At 39.8% G+C, this 20075-nt stretch overlaps 1 protein-coding gene across 2 annotated transcripts; it reads left to right on the forward strand.

Annotated features, from left to right (window-relative positions):
• Window positions 1-480: 480 nt before the first annotated feature.
• OGFRL1 (opioid growth factor receptor like 1) lies at window positions 481-15037 on the forward strand. Of its 2 annotated transcripts, none has more exons than XM_055329674.1 (7): window positions 481-969; window positions 5111-5197; window positions 5348-5429; window positions 8813-8891; window positions 8989-9055; window positions 9162-9307; window positions 13491-15037. In XM_055329674.1, exons 1-7 carry the CDS (start codon window positions 709-711, stop codon window positions 14152-14154), a joined length of 1386 nt encoding a protein of 461 aa, XP_055185649.1. In that variant the 5' UTR covers window positions 481-708; the 3' UTR covers window positions 14155-15037. The 2 variants fall into 2 exon arrangements, with proteins under 2 accessions (XP_055185649.1, XP_055185650.1); XM_055329675.1 differs by having other exon boundaries at window positions 5351-5429.
• The last annotated feature ends 5038 nt before the right edge of the window (window positions 15038-20075 follow it).

The following is a 20075-nucleotide window of genomic DNA, read 5'->3' on the forward strand; positions in this document are numbered from 1 at the left end:
CCCTGTCATCATTAGCTTTTGTCGTCTTCTGTTGTGGCTGATTCATCTTTCTCCCGGACCAGCCGGGAGAAGAGGCGGAGATGTGGACAGGGCTTGCCTGAAGACGGTGACACCGCCTCGACATCTGTCCGCCGGGCCAGCGGCTCCCGAGCCCGAGCCCGGCGGGACCGCGCTCGCCGCTCAGCTGGGAGGAGCCCCAAGCCGGCCGTCCTGCCCCGGGGTAGGGGTGAAGGGGGGCGGGCGGGCAGCACCGCCCCTCGTCCCCCAGGAGGCGTGCGAGGCCCCGCCGAGGCAGGCCTTCCGGGGCGGAAAGGGGGCGGGGGGGGGCGCCCCGGGGCCGGGGCCCGCAGCGCACGGGCCGGGGGGCGGGGGGCGGCGGCGGTTCGCTCCCCGGGGCCCCGGGGGCGGGGGGAGAAGGAGCCAGATGGGCGGGTTCAGGCGGCGGCGGCGGCGGCGGCGGCGGCGGCGGCGGCGGCGGCGGCGGTCCCGGGCCGCGGGCTCCTCCCCGCGAGGGTGCCTGTCTGCCGCTCGCCGCGCTGAGGCAGTGCGGCGGCGGGCGGGCGGGCCGAGGCTGCCGCCCAGCGCCCTCGCCGCGGCCATGCCCGGGCCCTAGCGCGCCTGCCGCAGCCCGCGCCCGGCGCCCCGTCCCGCGCCCCGCACCCCGCACCCCTGCAGCCCTGCAGGCTCGCGCCCGCCGCCGCCTCTTCAATGGGCAACCTGCTCGGCGGGGTCAGCTTCCGCGAGCCCACCACCGTGGAGGACTGCGACTCCACCTGGCAGACGGACTCGGAGCCCGAGCCCGAGCCCGAGCCCGCGCCCGAGGAGCCGGGGCCCGGCGGCGGCGGCGGCGGCGGCGAGGGCCCGGGGCAGGAGCCCGAGCAGCCTGCGCAGCCCCCGGAGCGAGGCGGCGGGCGGCCCCGCGCCAGCCCCGCGCCGGACGGACACGCCGAGGCGGCGGGCGCCGAGCAGGTACGCGGCCCCGCGGGGTGGGGGGGCTCGGGCCGGGCCGGGGCGCCGCTGCCGCTGGAGGGAGGACGTCGCCGCGGACGGGAGCAGACGCCGAGCGACCCCGGCTCGCGGCAGGGGGAAGCGGCGGGCGGGCGCGCCGGCGGCTGCGGGTCCTCCGAGGCCGTCCCGCCTTCCCGCGGACTCGGGGGCCTGCGGCGGCCGAGAGCGTCGGGGCCGCGCTGCCGGCCTGGGGCCTGAGCGCCCGCGCGCCGGGGAAGCCCCTCCCGGCGGCGGCGCCCAACTTGAAGGGGTGTTTTCTTTGCCTGTGCAGCGCAGCTGGGGGCTGCGAAGGCGGGGCGGGGGGACCCCGCCCGGAAATAGAGGCTGGTGAGCACCGGTCCCGTGCGTGTTGTCGGTAGGAATGGCCCGGAGCGAGGAGGGACCGCAACCAGGCGCAGCGAGCGCGCTCCCCCACAGCTCGGGTCTGCAGCCGCTTAAAGTGCTGCGGAAGGGCCCGCCCCGAGGTAGAGCGCCGCGGCCCCCGCCCCGGGCAAGGCCTCTCAGCTGAGCAGCTGGGGCGCTCTTCCAAACTCGAGCATCGCCCTGAGACTTGTTGCTCCAACTGTGCCTAAGTCATTCGCCTCATGCAGTTTGGAGGAGAGGTTAGTAAAGAGATAAATACACTCCTTTAACCTCTGACGGCCTGAAAGTAAGTCAGACAACTTTAAAAAAGGAGGAGGAACTGCATAGCCAGGCTTCTAGAGAAGGGCTTATCCTGGGGGTGTTTAAGGTTTGTGGTTCTACATTAGGCCCTCCTCCTCTTTATCAGCTGTGGAGGAATGGGAGTGTGTGTGTGTGGGGGGGGGGGATGGAGCCCAAAGTCAGCACGACCACAGGGTGCTTGGCGGGAGTAGAGGAACTGCCACTTTAGTATTACAGCTGAGGCTGCCTCATAAATGTGGACAATTGTCTCTCTAGGTCAGGAGAAAGCAAAGCCCCAGCGCAGGCTCCGTGCTAAACATATTATTTCAATCACCTGAAGTTTCAGGAGTTGGGTGGGAGTTGCTGTTTTTAATCCCCATTTTGGAGGAAACAGGCTGACCCAGTAGGAGAATCTTGCCCAAGAACATCCAGGGAGAGAATGATGCAACCCCGAGTATGTCTGCAGCCAGTGTAGGTAGAACGTTTAACCTGTTGGAATTGTGATTCTCTCTCTGCCCCTTGTGTTCCGGTTTGTTGATGGGTCATTTTGCATTGTGAATTTAACCCCTCTCCCCAAAAGTATTAGAGGCTGTATTCCAGTTTTGTTTTTGTTTTTTTTCCTTTCTCTTGTCTCCCAATTAAGTAACCTGCTCTTTTGGGATATCAAAAAAACAAAACAAAACAAACCAAACACCAGCTTAGGTTCAATTCAGCTAACTAGGTCCATCTGTTTAAAACAGTTTGATAATCAAGGTTTCAGTCAGTTAATGGTGACCCCAGAAAATGGTAGACCACAACGGCTCTCCCTTTTCCCTTTCAATGATTAATTTTCCTTGTTAGTGTCACCATTTAACTTCTTAAAAAATATTTTTAATGTCGTTTTTTGACTATCAACTCCATTTGTTGCCTCTCCCCATAGTCACTTGCAAGTACTGCTGGGGCTACCTTTAGAATACATCCCAGTCTGACTACTTCTCACCTCCTTCATTGCCTTCATTCCTAGTCCAAGTGAATATTTGGCAAATGATGGTGCCGTTAAGTAAGATGGGTGAGTCTAGGGAAAAAGCATCGTCAGGGGTTAAATCAAGAATTCTCTTGAATTTTATGTCCTATTGGACATCTAAGTGGAATTCTTAAGATATCTATGAATGGAGCCTTAGTCCAGAACTGTAGTCATCAGCTTTTAAGAATGGTGGTATATAATGTACTAGGAGGTACTTGGTCCTTGAGGAGTGATGAGGAGTAAGAACCGAACCCTCGGCGCTCCTCAATATAGAACATAGGAAGAGGACCCAAAGAGAAGGCTGACAAGGGGCGTCCAATGAGATAGGAAGAAACCAGGAGAGCTGTGGCATCTGAGAGTGTTTCAGGAAGAGACATTTAACTGGCCCAGTGCTGCTGGGAAGTTGTGTGAGTTGAGCACTGAGACATGGTTTGGCAAAAATGGAGATTTGTTAGTGACATCGAAAGAGCTGTTTAGGTGGAAGGCTGAGAATGAAAGCCTGATTGTGGTGGGTCTTGGGAGAAGAGGAGAGACAAGGAGGTATGCACGATTCAGTGATGATATTTTACTATAATAGGGAACAGAGCTATGGATCTGTATTTGAGGGGGGATTTGGGTCAAGGAAGGTTGTGTGTGTTTATTTTACGATAAGAGATACTACAGCATGTTTGCTGAGGGGAATGATCCAGAAGAGACAAATTTTGATGATGCAGGAAATGGGAACAATATATTAAGAAACAAAATCCTTGGCTGAGCAGATGAAAAGGGACAGGATAGTGAATCCGAAAGGAGCAGAAGTTGGAGGAACAAGGTCATGTGTTTGCAGGTTGGTACATTTAGAGGTTGGAGGATGCAGTCATTCTCATGATAATCCTGGGAAATAGGTAGGGCATGAGTCATTATCTTTGTCTCACAGATGATAAAACTTAGATTCAGTTAAGTGGTTGCCTCACAAATAAGTAGCAGAGTCAAGACAGCCCAAGTCTTGGGCTGTTGACATTTTACCAAGGTTCCTATAGTGCTCCTTCACTTGTAGTGGAGCTGAAATGATTCATGCCTAGTTAGTTGGACTTGCAGCCCCGGGCCTGGGATTGCAATTCCTGTCTTGTCACTGAACTCTGGGCCTTGTTCAACTTCTCTAAGGCTGGGTTACCGTGTTTCTAAGATGGGAACGCTAATAACTGCCATCCAGGTGTGTCATAAAAATCAAATGAAATAATATACATGTAAGTGCTTTGTAAATGGAAAAGTGCTTTCTATACAAATGTAGGATGATGATTCATATGGTTGTAGCTCAGGCTAAATAGATTCAGAAACTTGCTAGGCAGAGCTATTTTGAAACGTGTGGCAAGGACCAGAATTTAAGCTTTGCCTTGCTTATGTAACATGACAGAGTAGCTAATGTTAAACATCAGAGAATTTGGTGTTAAAGTAAGTATCTCTATACTTGTAGTAATAGTGAGAATCACACCACTTCAAAAATGTGTGAAAATTGCTTGGAGGATGCTAATCTCTCAACACAGATGGGGGTGGAGTATGATGAGAAAGGGATGGGGGGGTGGGTGGGGATGGGTGAAGCTCTTAATGAATATTCATACCTAAACCTTGTCTTCTATCTCATCATTGTCATCTGTCTTATTGTCCTTCTGCATGATGCAGGACACAAAGCACTTCCTTATACATTATAATAGTACATATAGCTAGAGAATTTAAACTGATTACATTGATCTGTCTTGCATTTTTAAAATTATTCATGGTAGTGAGAATTTTTAGAATTTAAATAGTATGAATAAACTACCACATATAAGTTACTACAATCTGAAGTTCATTCCATTTGAGAGCTTTTACTACTTTGTGTATATATATTTTAAATGTGCTGATTTATGTCACCTTGTATTATCACCAGGTTAATGGAACATTGATGCCTTTGTGTACTCGTTACGGTGCTATCAGGGATGGAGTTTAGAAGCTATTTAGTTTGCTTTAAAAATTCCGTTTTCATTCCATAAGTTTCATTTTCCTTCCACTGTACAACTAAATGTTGCAAAATTAGTAACAGTTTTCTTTGTAGAACTGATTTATTATCTTAGCAGTTTTTTCAGTATTATATATTCTAAAATTTTATCATAGAATTACTTGAGACCTCTGGTAAAGTAAATGTCTTAAATTTATTTTGAGTTCTATTTCTGATGAATAGTGATCTAGAACATTTGGCCTCTGTAGGCTTTTGGTGAGTAATAAAGTTTTTTTATTTATTAAAACACCTTAGAACAAATGTTACTGGGCTCAAATCAGGCAAATAGAATACTAACAAATGTTGCTAGTAAGCATCATTAAAAGAGAATTCCTAATATTGTCATTATTCTGAACAGCTTGATATTTATTTGAGTGTTCTAGAAATTTCTCAGTGACATTATATTGCATCACCATGTAAATGGAATTTCCCTTTTATTTTAGGGTGGTGATTCCACTGAAGCAACTGCCAAACCAAAGAGAAGCTTTTATGCTGCAAGGGATCTGTACAAATACCGACATCAGTACCCAGTAAGAGTGTAGAATGTTTTTTTCTAAAATGTAAAATATTTCCCTTCTGTTTTTCTTATTTTGTGTTGCTAGTGAGCAAATATGGAAGAAGGTCCTTGTGCCTTTTTTATATGTCCATATGCTGGAGATTGATTTATTTTTTTCCTTTAGCAGAACTTCAAAGATATCCGATATCAAAATGACTTGAGCAATCTTCGTTTTTATAAGAATAAAATTCCATTTAAGCCAGATGGTGAGTAATCTGCTACCTTGATAAAAAACAAACTTTAACTAATAACATACACCTAGTTATTCTTTTTTTTTTAAGATTTTATTTATTTATTCATGAAAGACACAGAGAGAGAAAGGCAGAGACGTAGACAGAGGGAGAAGCAGGCTCCAGGCAGGGAGCCCAATGTGGGACTTGATCCTGAGACCGTGGATCATGCCCTGAGCCAGGGGCAGGTACTCAACCACTGAGCCACCCAGGTGTCCCATACACCTAGTTATTCTTTGTTTAATCTGCAGTTAGTACATTCTTAATGCATTTGTTCATTGACTGGCTTTACGGTGCCAGTAGTCTAAATGTGTCCCCAAACTCCTAGACCTTAGAGTTCTGAACATCCACTTGGCCAGTTCTGGAGGAATAACTGTGAATTAGCAATACCTTCCCACCACTTGTTCGCGGTGGCTATTATCTTAAAGATAGTGGGGGCTACTTTTGTGAGAGGCAAAGAGATGAGATTTATAAATGTATATAATCATAGAATATTAGATTATTAAGAAACGTTAGAGGAGATCAAATTAATCTTCCTAATTTTAAAGATGAAGTCACTGGGTCTTAAAGCCTGAATGAGTTATCTGGACATTCAATTGTAGAGTTGGGTCTAGCATCCAGAGTTCAGTATTCTTTTCACCACACCACACCCCCAAAATATTTAGAACATAACTTAAAAGTAGTGTTTATATTAGAATTATCTTTCCCTGGGCACCTGGGTAGTTCAGCAGTGGAGTGTCTGCCTTCAGCTCAGGGCGTGATCCCAGTCCAGGGATCGAGTCTCACATCGGGCTCCCTGCAAGAAGCCCGCTTCTTCCTCTGTCTGTGTCTCTGCCTCTCTCTGTGTCTCTCATGAATAAATAAATAAAATCTTAAAAAAAAAAAAAAAAGAATTATCTTTCCTGTTGATTCTGGGTATCAGGGGTCAGGGAGATCCAACAGTACCAGTTCAGTGTTCCGATGTCCTAGAAAGGGAACTGCACAGACAGTAGATATCCATTCAGCTCTGCCAAATAAAGTGCCTCCTCCTTCACAACTTTACAGTTGCCCTCATAGGATCTTTTCTGAATTTCTCCCCCTATAGGGAGAGGGTACATCCACTGTGGGAATATGCATATTTCACCAAGGCACCATGCTATGGTTCATGATGGGCATCCTAATTTTATCCAGGTCAAAGCAGCCAAGTTGGCTTCTCTCCTTCTCACCCTTATCTCTGTGAGGTGACCAGATGGCCCTGGCTTCTGCTCTTTGCTCTTAGTGGAAACGAAGCCAAATCCACAGTCGTGTGAGTCAGGGAATGAGGATTATACATGACAAAGCTTTCCAAGTAGCAGGACTACATTTTCTAGTGAACTAACTGAAAGAAGGCTCTCTGAAGGCTGGGTGGAGTGTGGGGAGGAGGATTCCTATACTGTGTACTGAGAGGTATACCAGTTGGGAGTTAGGACTTAACAACACTTTTGCAATGGCCAGATCCACTTGTCTTTAATTAATTTTCTGGTGTCCCAAAAGCCTGCCCTGATTTAGGAGGAAACCTGTGGATAAAAATGCTCTGTTACATTTACTAATGATAGAAACAAACTGCTTTATTTACTAATTGAAGTAATATTAAATAAATTCTTAGTTTTTTTAGGACCTGGGACAAGAAAACCTTTTGAAGAAATGCAATGATAGATAGTTAATTTGACTCTGATTTGAATTTAATAAAATGTACCTAAAGGAATGCCTTCAAATATAAAAAAAATTGACATTACAATATTTAATTGACTTATTTTTGTATTTTTAGTAGTGAATTTATTTTTCAGGTAGCAACTTAAAGTAATAACTTCAAGGAGTGCATTTTTTGTAATCTTTAAAATAAAATTTATTTTAAATCTTACAGGCTTTGTAGGGGTCAGGAGTTGTATCTAAGGTCACATAAAATGTTATTCTAGTTTATTATATAAATTACATTAACTCACACAACTTCCTCCCAGCATGTGTACACATACGCATATACCCTCCCCCCCATACACACCCATACACTTGCCAGTAAGCATAAGCCTGCAATGATGTATTTTAATTATTAAGCAGTAGGAGGGGTAGTTGGAAGGGAAATTATGGAGGTAAATGGTTTTAAAATGCTGATAAAGCCAAGAGTTTGATTCAAAAACAACTTTTTACTCAGCCTTCCAAGAGTAGACCTCTGCTACAAACTGGTGATCCATGGAGAAAATAAAAATGAGATGAGCTATTCTTAGAGAAATATGGCGTCGTGGTTTTTTCTATAAAATTGACTAAATGGTCACACAGTCAATTGTGGGGACCTAGAGAGAATAAGAGAAGCAGGAGGGTTTTGTTCTACAGTTGGCCCTCAAACAGTGTAGGGTTTATGGAGGCTAAACCTTGTACAGTCAGAAATCTGTGTGTAACTTTTGACTTCTCCAAAACTTGACTGCTAATAGCCTCCTGTTGACTGGAAGCCTTACCAGTGGCATAGAAATAGTTGATTAACACATGCTTTGTATGTGACATGCATTATATACTTGTAGTCTTACAAAAAAGTTCGAACTCCTGTTCAAAGGTTAACTGAAGTAAGTTCTTATGGGGAAACAGTAGGATGTGGTGAAGAGGGCTTGTTTTTAGGAACCAGAAAAACCTGTGTTCTACTCGTAAGTTTATTCTTTTGTTAGTGTGTGACTTCAAATGAATTGCTCAATGTCCTCATTATTAAAATGGGAATGGTGGCACCGGCTGGGGAGAACTCTGTGAAGATTAAGCTGGATGATGTATACTGTGTGTAATATGGGTCCTTTCTCTTCCATCTTTCCTCTCTCCCTTTCCTTCTCCTTTTCCACACTTCTCTCCCTCCCTTGCTCTTCCCTCACCTTTCTTTTATTACTTCCTTTTTCCCTGGGCTACATTTCATTTTGATCCCATCTTTATTTAAAGAACTTATGACCATCTAGGGCAGGGGTTGGCAAACTTTTTCTGTCCAGGGCCAGAGTGTAAATGTAGTCAGCTGTGTAGGCCATGTAGTCTCTGTTGCAACTACTCAACTCTACTGTGGTAGTGTAAAATAATAAATGAATGTGCATGGCTTTGTTCCAATAAAACTTTATGTATAAAACAAATGGCAGGCCATAGTTTGTCAGCTTCTGCTTTAGAGTAACACTGGTAGAACTTTCTACCAGTGCCACTGAGGTGCCACTGATTTTTGAAAAATCAGGCTTATTACATAACTGAGCAAATGGCATAGGGTATTCTTGGCATTATTTTTGTGTGCTATTATTAAATTTAAAGACTAAGTGGTTGAATGTTAACATGCCTCCAATGATGTCTTAAATGTCTGACTCATTTTCTAAATATTTACTACCTAGGTGTTTACATTGAAGAAGTTCTAAATAAGTGGAAAGGAGATTATGAAAAGCTGGAGCACAACCATACTTACATTCAATGGTCAGTTACATTTATGTATCTCAAACTATGTCCTATGTAATCATGTATGTTTTCCAGATAACATTAATATAATAATATTATTTTTCTAAAAAAACAGGCTTTTCCCCCTGAGAGAACAAGGCTTGAACTTTTATGCTAAAGAATTAACCACATATGAAATTGAGGTAATACAAGCTCATTTCATTTTGTGGGGGATGACCAAATAATATTGCTATTTTATTGTGCTGGTAACTACTGAATCATTTCAGCTGACTTTTCTTCTTCCCTTAGGAATTCAAAAAAACAAAAGAAGCAATTAAAAGATTCCTCCTGGCCTATAAGATGATGTTAGAATTTTTTGGAATAAAACTGGTTGATAAAACTGGAAATGTTGCCCGGGCTGTTAACTGGCAGGAAAGGTTTCAGCATCTGAATGAGTAAGTAAAGCCCTCCCCGACCCTCACCCCCCAATGCATCAGGGGCCAGCATGTTATCTTTTCTTGGTTGAAATTCTCTATGGAATATAGGAGCAACTAGCAGATGGACCCGGGAATTTGAATTCAAAAGCTGGTCTGAAGTGCAATTTATTCCTTGTTCTATATTCTAAAGCACAATAAAACCACAAAAAAGGATGAAATTGCAGGTAGGAATAAGGCCATTCTGCTTTAGAGCTCATTCTTCTTGAAACCTCTATACTGATCAACCTCTCTACCCTCACTCTTTATACCACGGTTCTTGGCATTTGTACTTTATTTCTTGGGTATAGTTTCCCAAGTCACCTCTGCTGGACTGTAAGCTTCTTGTGGCGTAGTCTGTTCATCGAGTATGGTACTTTCTTAGATTAAATACATAAATTAAGCCTATGACATATAAATATCATTTTATAAGACTCAGATGTGCTTGTACATTTCTAAAGAAAAAGAAGGAAAATTAGAATCTTCATTATTTAGGTAAAGAACAAAAGCCCATTTTTGCTTACTAAATCCTAAAACCTGTGAAGAAAATTTTAAGAGTTTATTTGGAAATGATTTACTGTACTTTTTTGCCTAGATATTTATAACTTAATACCTACACCCAAAGTTTGCTTTTTAAGATTATTTTCTTTGCATGCAAACTGAATTTCTTTCTTTTTAATGTTAGGGTGACTTATGAATGCTGGACCATAAAACCAGTAGCTTTAAAGCATTTTTTTTTTTAGCTCATTGTAATTAGCTGAACTGGACAAATACTAAGAAATAAAAAATAACCTAAGAAATTTTTCTTTGCCCACCAGAATTTTGAGCATCAATTAACTGAATTTTTGGGTGTTTTTCTAGAACTTTCATCTTGTTTTGCTAAAATGAGTATTAATGTTTAAGCCTTCTTTTTACTTTATTTTAGTCATGGGCAACACTATTAAAATGGTAGCTTGTACTAAAACACTGAAGATATGGCCATAAAGTTTTATGATCTTGACTAGAAAACCCATTAACTCATAACTCAAGTTAAATTTGATTTGTATAGGGCACTTAACAGCAGAAGCATATGTATATTTCTGCCTCAGCAGTGTGGGTAGCTGTCTCTGGACAGAGTTTCTAAGCACTTCTGTCATACTGTCAATGAAAGCTGTATGCAAGCAGCTTCGTGACATGAAGGATGGCAACCTAACTATCATTTTAGAGAGTCTTCGTCCCCATCTTGTTTCTGGTTGGAACAGCAGTCTCGTTTAGTAAATGTCTGTTGAGTGAATAAACAATGAACAAATACGTTTGCCATGTTAAAACCTCTTTGCAATTTTATTTTCAGATCCTCTAACTGATAGTTGGAAAAAGAACCCTTCCGAAGGTTTTAATTAAAATGATCTCCTGGCTTGGGTCACGGGAAGGGAGTCTGAATTAACCATGACATTCCCTGTACCCAATTCAAATCCTTTTCTTTCCACCACCCACTGTCTCTCATTTTCCTTTTGCTGGGTATTACACAGAGCTTTTATTTGTGTTTAATCTGTGTGACATCTTGAGTTTCTTAGAGTAGGCAGGAAACTCAATATATTTATAGTAGCCCAGCAGACAAAAAAGTATTGAATGAAAGTGAAATGAAGTAACGTTCAGTGAACAAATGACCGTGACTAAAAGAAGTGAAATATTTTCAAACACAGGAGTACAAATTATAGACCAACTGCTCAGATGTATTTCAAATTTTATTTGTAATCACCTTAGATTACAGAGCCATATTTTAAGACTCTGAAATTTCTTCTCACTTTTATTTTCACCTTCTGGTTCTTGCCTTTTGTGTGTTCTTTCTTCACCTACCTAGTCTTCCTGACACTTGCAGTCCTGTTTACTGCCCTTACTGCTGTCAGGAAGCCCAGCTTCTCTCTTTTATCTGCTGTGCAACCCCAAAGACTCCTCACAAAATTAGGAAGGTTTTAGCTGCTCTCTTCTTTTCCATTTTGTCTTTATTTGTCATATTTATTTCAAGTCATGTGGAAGCATTCAGTTCCTTTCTCATATACTTCTGTTCCATAATCCTCATTTTCATTCCATTCAACCCAAGGTTTTGCCCTTTTCTACTGTTACCTAAATATTTTACATTGGAGAGTGTACAAATAACAGATAAATGTGTACAGAAGTTTCATCTTGGCCATTCTTCAAAGACTGCATATGAGCAACAGAGCTGGTTGCAATGTAGTAAATTTTGTTGGATTATGTAACTTGTCTTTGGGATTTTTAAAGAAAACTATTTCTCCACTTTTCCATACATCTCTTTCTCATAGATTTAGGGAACAGATATTGCTCAACACTTTTATCACTAAGTTTTTGGAGAATAGGAATGCCATACTAACCTAACACTAAGTCAACTCTGCTGCCCATGGCACATTGTCTTAACCTCATTAAAATTCATGTTGTCTTAGAAGACTCTTGCTTCCTAACTATTAAAAAAAATACCGATTCATAAGACTGAAACATATCTGCTATGTTCTACCCTTTGGCCTCAGAGAGTTGAATATTAAGATGATACTTTTGTGGTAAAATCCAGAAGAATGGGGATGAGAAAACTGCTGGACTTGTCTTTTCCAAGGTTTGGCTAGCTTGAATCATTAAGGTTTTTGTTTGTTTGTTTGTGTTTGTTTTTGTTTTGTCCAGACTTTCTTATTAAAATGTAAGACTGTGGAACCATCTCCATCTGTCTCTTAGATAAGTCAACATCCTTCTTCACCTCTCCCAAGTAGTTTGCTAGCTGCAAAGTAGGTATATGCATTGCTTGTTTAAGGTTCAATGTCTGGTGTATAAAGCAGGTTTTAGGAAGTTAGAAATAAGTGATGATTATGGTTGTGTGTCAATATGGGGTAAATAAATAAATACCTGGGCTATTGATGATGCATGATTAATACATGCAGCCAAAGATGCAGCCATATATGATGTGGCCATATATTTGTAATAAGACAACTATTGGCCCAGTGACATAGGGCAGGCATATTGTGAATTGTGATAGATAAGCTTAGGGAGCATTAGTTTGGGGACAGAGAAGTTTCTGCAATTTGGGCAAAAAGGTATCTCTGGAATCCATGCCATTAGAAGCAAATTCTAAAATTCTCTGACCAGGGGGATAAAGGAGAAAGAGGCCATGGATGGAAGACATTAGGTGATTAAGTTGGGATAGATACATATATGTATTTATACACACATAAATTAGTAGCAAATTTAAATAATAATTTTAAAATTTTATTTATTTATTTATTTACGATAGTCATACAGAGAGAGAGAGAGAGTGGCAGAGACACAGGCAGAGGGAGAAGCAGGCTCCATGCACCGGGAGCCTGACATGGGATTCGATCCCGGGTCTCCAGGATCGCGCCCTGGGCCAAAGGCAGGCGCCAAACCGCTGTGCTACCCAGGGATCCCACAATATTAATTTTAAATAGTATATAATATGTTTTGAGTTCTACAGGCCCTGCATGCATCTCAACTCTTTTGATTCTTCTAACAGTCCAGTAAGATATGGGCCATTTCCCCTATTTTACAGATGAATCAGAGAGAGATACTGTAACTTCACAGAGCTGTAGGTGGCAGAGCCATGGTATGAGCTCAGGTCTGACTCCAAAGCCCATGTTCCTATGTTCTGCTAAGAAGTCAGTTTTGCATCCTCTGTCACAATTGTGCTAGCAAGGTAGAGTGGGTTTTTGTGCTGCTTTCCTTATGGATTTTGCTGACACTGTAAATCATACCTTCAGCTGACAGCTAATGTTGCATTTATGTTTGGTACTAGTTACCTGTGGTAGGTACAATAGAGTTGGTGTTGCTGCAACTAAATGCTCCATATCCTCGATGTACTTAATAAACAACAGTTCAGCATCAGTGGGAATAAATTTTAGATCTAAATATTTTTCAAATATGAAGAAGTAAAGGAACAAAGGGAATTTGTATTGTATATTTGAATTTCACCTAGATTGGCATTACATAGAAGTATAAGGTTTTCATAACTTCTAGTTTATTCTTCTTACAGTGTCTAATATGACTTTCAGTGAAGTCGTTGTTCCATTAAAAAATATTTTTCCAGTACTTCACATTCCCCTGCTTTCCTTCACCTGATCACCCACCCCCCCCACCCCGCAACATTTTATTCAATACTCTCTTTCAGGTCACAGCACAACTATTTACGAATCACTCGTATTCTTAAAAGCCTCGGTGAGCTTGGATATGAAAGTTTTAAATCTCCTCTTGTAAAATTTATTCTTCACGAAGCTCTTGTGGAAAATACTATTCCCAATATTAAACAGAGTGCTCTGGAGTACTTTGTTTATACAATTAGAGACAGGAGAGAGAGGAGAAAGCTCCTACGTTTTGCCCAGAAACATTACACGCCTTCAGAGAATTTTATTTGGGGACCGCCGAAGAAAGAACAGTCAGAGGGAAGCAAAGCCCAGAAAATGCCCGCCCCTCCCACCTCTGGTCATATCAGTCAAACTTCTATGCACAAAAAGTCCAAGGACTCCAAAAATTCCTCCTCAGCTGTTCATTTAAATAGCAAAACAGCTGAAGAAAAAAAAGCAGCACCAGGAGGACCTGGAGAGGAAACAGACAGTCTTAGCGCAGAGCCCAGCAGTGAAGCTACCAAGCCAAGAAACACCGAGGATGGTAATGCCGAAAATTCAAATTCTGAACTGGAAAAAACAGTCACTGATCCCACAGAGAGGAAGGAGACTGCAACTCCTACTGAAAAAGATGAAGAAGGTGAAAATCATAAGAAAGACGGTGAAAATCCTGGAACTACAGGTTCCCATGATGATGTACAATTACAGTGAATTATCAGAGAACCCACAACCCAGCTTAGGTAAGGGAGGAGAAACCGTACAATGCATCCTGAAGAACAGAGGGCGCGTCGCAAATTTTAGCCATCTGTTTGTGATTTCTGTTGTAAATGTTTTGCTGTTGTTTTTTTATTGTGGATGACCATGAATTTAATATTTAGGAAGAAGTTTCAAATAAGACCCAATAAATGAATGTATTCTATAACACTTTTAGGATGTGAGTGTTCAAATTCTGTACATAATAATTGCTTTTCAATTATTTTCAACATATCTGGAAATAATCATGTAGTATTTGATATATCAAATAAATTATTTCGGGAGATTACAGTCTACATGAAGAAAATCAAGAGGATAAATTTCATGCTCTTGCCATACTTTTGCCCAAATTTATGGATTTATCTCTTGAGCTGGCAAAACAAATTTGGACTTTTTAGATGTATTAAGAAAGTAATTTGGACTCTTTCATTACAGCACCTCAACATGTTTATTTTTGAATTCTGGTATGTGAAATTTCTGTTCTTGGGGAGCTATAATTGCCCAGCCCATTCCTTGGCCCCACTGTCCTTTCCTCTTTCCCTGTCTCTGCACTTGTCCTCCCTCATTTGCCATTTTTGTCGGCCAGCATGTGCATTTCTAGGGTACGTTCAAGTTATCTGTACTCAAATTTAAATGGAACAGAAGAGCACTTCAACTGTACGATATCAAGAATTTGCTTTTTTAAAGTAATGAAAATGTTTTTCTGTGTTAAATGCTTAAAAACAAATTACGATGCAAAAGTCCAAGGAAAGTATTTTGCTTTTATGGCTGTCTCATATAAATTTGGTGCTTGTTTCTGAATGCAAATGACTAAAGAATTAAAAAATAAGGAAAAAAATTACTCATTTTTAAATGGCCTGCTTCTTACCTGGCAGCAAAGCAGTGGTTTCTAAAAACCTTGACTATCTTAGTGTTCTTTGGGCTATGAAATTAATAATATTGCTTTGTCCAGAGTATCTTTAAAAAAGAAAACAATATGATGTATCTCTAAGTTGTCAAACCTTGAAATTGAGAAATAGATTTGAAATTCCATATCTCATCAAATACTTTTTTTTTAAAGATTTATTTCTTTATTTACGATAAAAACATAGAGAAACACACACACAGAGAGAGAGAGAGAGAGAGAGAGAGAGAGAGGGAGGCAGAGACACAGGAGGAGGGAGAAGCAGGCTCCATGCCAGGAGCCTGACGTGGGACTTGATCCCAGGACTCTAGGATTGCCCTGGGCCAGAGGCAGGCACTAAACCGCTGAGCCACCAGGGATCCCCTTCATCAAATTCCTTATCCACATTAAGTTTTAGTAGACACTTAATGTGTTAATATTGGTTAGAACAAGTAGTTTTATTTCTTGTACTACTTGCTCATATTAATTGGTGTGTAATTAATATTACACATCAGAAAATAATCAGAAACTGTGGTGAGAACTTCAAAGCATACATACAAATATAGTTAAAGCAATTAATAGAAAAAAGTTTAACTTTCATTTGGAGTGGAACTAGCTTTTGTGTATCTCTTGGGTTTTTAGATTCACTTTAATCCCCAGAGAATTTTTATATGTCCTATTTGTGAGTCCTATCATACCATCTTCTGTTACCTTTATGATTGGGGATTTCCAGCAGAGTATTTTTAGAAAATATATCAATAGTATGTCTTTAGAAATATGATTTTATTGCTTTGAAGTTTACATGAAATACCACGGTTGCTCAAACTTGACTTTTTAAGTATGACTGTTAGTAACTAAGTTGTATATCATATTCCAATTAATATAGACCATTTTCTCATTTTTGGTTCCCATAATATCCTAATTTTTGCTTTCTGTTGTTTTGTGAAATGAATATTAAGATTTGGGAAAACAATTCTGCTTTTGCATTTCAATTTTTCTTTTTTTTTGTATGGGCCGTCTTAATGTGGAGCTTATAGCACGGCCACTGTAGAGTTTAATAAACAGTTTTCCAGGGTTAGATGGTGAGAGTACTTGTCACATTGAGCCAAATTGTAGGAACATGATTAATTCAAAATATCTTACCAATTTTTAATACATGATAAAGTGTTCAGCCTGCTTTCTAAGTGCATAATATTAAAAATTTGTGACAGATATCAAAATATTGACAAACAATGGACAAAGACTAAAATAAATGGTTATAATCTGAATGACTTAGGAACTGTAGTATATCAGAGCCCTTACAAGTAAAAACATTTCATTCAACAATTTAACTCTTAGAATATTATTCCTAACTAGGGGTTTGATTAGATTGTGCAAATTAATTTGAGAATATTTAGTTTCAAGGAAGAAAATTGCCTGGCTTCCATTTAAAACATTGGCCTTGTCCCTTCATGTCATTTTTTAATGCATATTCATATATAATAGAATGATTCCTCCATTTAATCTGCAAATAATTTATGAGAGAATTCTTCAGTGAAGAACAAGTAAGGGGATGTCATTCCTTTTGCAGATAAAAGTTATGAGTGTTTGGCATTTTTTTCTATAAAGAATACTTTGTACAATTAATAGTTTTTTAAATAAGATCTATAGATATGTATTTATGTGGGTCTTCGATATGAAACCAACCCCCTGGGTTTGACTCTGATGTTTTGTATTTTTAAAAAACTACCATATGCTTGCAGAAATTTATTGAGAAGTTGTTTTAAAAAATGCAGTGAAGCATGGCCAAATAGCTAGAAACATTATTGAATCTTTGCAAATATATAGACTTTATCATTGTACCTTGGACTGTGAGGATAGAAACATTGGCTATTGATAAAATATTAAATTGCATTTCATGGCAAATAGATGTTAAATCACTTAGTCTAGCACATTTCTAATATTTTATGCTTTCATATCTCTAAGGAGATAATGTATGTGGAAGTATTTTGAAATACTGTAAAGTGATATATAATTATAAGATATATTTCTGTACAGTAGAGAAAAAGTTTATAACATTAAGAATATTGTACTATTATACAGTTTCATGCTTAATCTCATAAGAAACTAAAAAGAATCATGATAAAAGTGAAATGTGTCCGATTTCTGTAAATCAGGTCTAGTTCTCAGTTCAAAAATTATTTTGTAAAGTTTTATTTTGAATTTAGGTTTTTAGACCACTTTGTAAGCTTCAAGTAGGAAATAAAATGTACAACTCAGGAGTTACTAGAGAAGTTCTAAGATTTTTTTGGTAAGTATTAAAAATTTAAACATATGAAAATGTCATTTAATACCTATCATAGTCATTATGTTTCACATTTTGTTATATAAAACTACCTATTTTGCTTCTAGCTTTTATGCTTTAATATGAGTGGAAAATATGATCTGGTGAAAAAGGAAAAACAGTGCAGTGTTCTGAGTTATTCTTTAAAAAAAAAACACTTTAGTAGGTAAATTTCCATATCAAGTGGTCAAAAACTGGTTGAACTGATAGAAACTATTTGGTTAATTGTTTAAATTTCCAAAGTTTAAAATAGAGTTATGATTGAGTTCATACTCTGTCGAGTAACTAAATCAACCAGGTTTTTGTCTTTTTATAAGTAAGGCTCTTCTAAAAGCTTTATTTTCTAACCTGAGAAAAGAAGGACCTTCTTGATCTTACTTGAATGTATCTTCGTCTATGGGTCTTTTGTGTCTATTTGGGCTGAGTGGAGATTCTTTGTTTTAGGATGGTTTTGAAGATTTCTAATTTGTTTCTCACTTAGAGAATTCTCCTTTGTCTTTTGGGGTATATGTGTTATATACAAGGTAGGTTGGAGTTAGGCGTGCTAGAATCATTTCAATGCAGGTGTAGGTATAGAGAATGACAAGAGGGCCAATGTAGGATCTTGAAAATTAAGAGTTACATATATTGACTTCTTTCAACTTCGAATTCTGGAGTGTTTATTACATGAACAGATCGGTGTGGGTAATCTCTAGGGTGACAGTGAGTACTACCCTGCCTCCTTCCCTGTTCTAGTTATCCAGCCCACCCAGCAGATTGTGTTCAGGGACAGACTGTGTTTTTAGAAATACCTTATTACTGAAGTTAATAATAATATAGTTATAAATACGATTGCCTGGAGGTGTCCAGATGTGCCTTAACTAATGTAAATGGTTTTCATTCAGAAGCTTAAATTTTTACTCTGTTGTAAAATCTTGACATGAGCAACTTTCCAAACCATGAATATCAATTATTTTAATGAATTTACGTTGGTGCTTTTTCATTTTGGAGAAATTTCCCTCTGTGACAATAGCATCAGTTCATAAGAAAGTGCACTTGCCACAGTGTTCAACAATGTGTTACATTTGACAAAAAAAAAAAATGTTTAGGGTAAGAAACATTAACTACATTGGTATATTTATGCTTTTTCTTGATTTTGCTACATGCTATGATTTTCATTTTAAACATTTCTCAGTTACTCCAAGTAATATCTGTATTTTACTTCTCATTCTTAGCTGCAGATGGATGCAGAAAATGGACTTCTGCTAGAGGATTATTTAAAAGTTTAATTCCAGTAGATGGTTAGAGGAATATGAAATTAATTTTCCTATTAGAAACATTTGAAAAGCACTGTTTTTGCTTTTTTTCCTAGATTAGACTGTTCTTTGTCATCTGCTTTTTTCTTGATCTGTTGAGAATTATTGTTTTAGGTTTTTTTTGTAGGAAATAGCTTCTTAATATGTTTGTTGCTTGAATTAAAGTTTTCATGTGGAAGATAAAATTAAGTGCTTTGTTTAATGGCTCAAACCATGCCTGAAAGTAGAGTTGGGAATGAGGACTAAGAATCAGCTAGGCATCTTGATAACGTGGAGCCAATACTGGGTTCCAGTCTCTCCAAAGATGTGATGGGTACTCAGAGCTTCCTCTGAATTATGAGGTGTTGAGCCTCATTATCATGACTTTTGAAGAAGGTAGATCACCTTGGACTCCATACACAATTTTAATAGGTATCAGTTGTCACAAAATATCTGTTACAATTTGCTACCATTTTGTAGTTGTTTAGGAAATTGTGAGCAATTGAACATCCGTCATGTAAATTACAGCTGAATCTTTATAACTGTCTTGGGAAACATTGAAATGCCATTTCTGCCCACCCTCCCAGTTCTTTCACCAAAAATTCTCTTGGGTTGTTCTTTCATAGATAAATATTTTTAAAAATCTTTATAAAATGACTCAGTAATTTAAAAATGAACTGAAAGGGAAAAGACATTGATGCTTACTTGTTACAGTGAAAGACCTCATTAAAAAAAAACAGAGACCTTATGAAAATATATTTAAGCTATGAGGTTCATCATATTTTCATTTCTAAATCATAGTAGAATTTATGGAACAGTTTACATTAATCAGAGAGATTACGTATATAATAATCTTAGTCCTAAGAAATGTTCCAAGTTCTGTACTCATTGGTTGAGTAGGCATTGTTTTTTTCAGTGTTGAAAGATTTTCTTGTGAAGAAAAGGAAAACACAAATGGAACAAGAGATTGGGAACACTACCAGGAACCCTACTATAGAAATAAAGATATAACCACCGATGGGTTTGTACAAGTGACGGAATTATTGGGAGCGGATGAGGAATGATCTATATAAAAGCTTTATGGTAGGAGTGTGTGATTTTGGAATTAGCTCTAAGTAACTGGTGCCTAGGAGATCAGGGCCTGGTGTGCAAACAATCCCATTAATACTCTGATTTGAACCATGACTTCTGGCTCTTCCACAGGAGACTGCGACCTTCCAGGAGACCAATAGAATTAGGCAAATGATCAGATACCAAGTTCAGTTTCTTTGCCAGTGGGTATCAATAATTGGTGGTTTTACTAGCAAGGCCGGCTAGAGATAAGATTCAGTACTAAGGTTGTCAGCAAATGAAGCAACTATCTCCCAAAAAAGAGTTGACACCATATTAATTGTGTGGT

Source organism: Nyctereutes procyonoides, unplaced genomic scaffold, assembly GCF_905146905.1.
Source record: "Nyctereutes procyonoides isolate TBG_1078 unplaced genomic scaffold, NYPRO_anot_genome, whole genome shotgun sequence".
In the NCBI taxonomy this organism is placed as follows: Eukaryota; Metazoa; Chordata; class Mammalia; order Carnivora; family Canidae; genus Nyctereutes; species Nyctereutes procyonoides.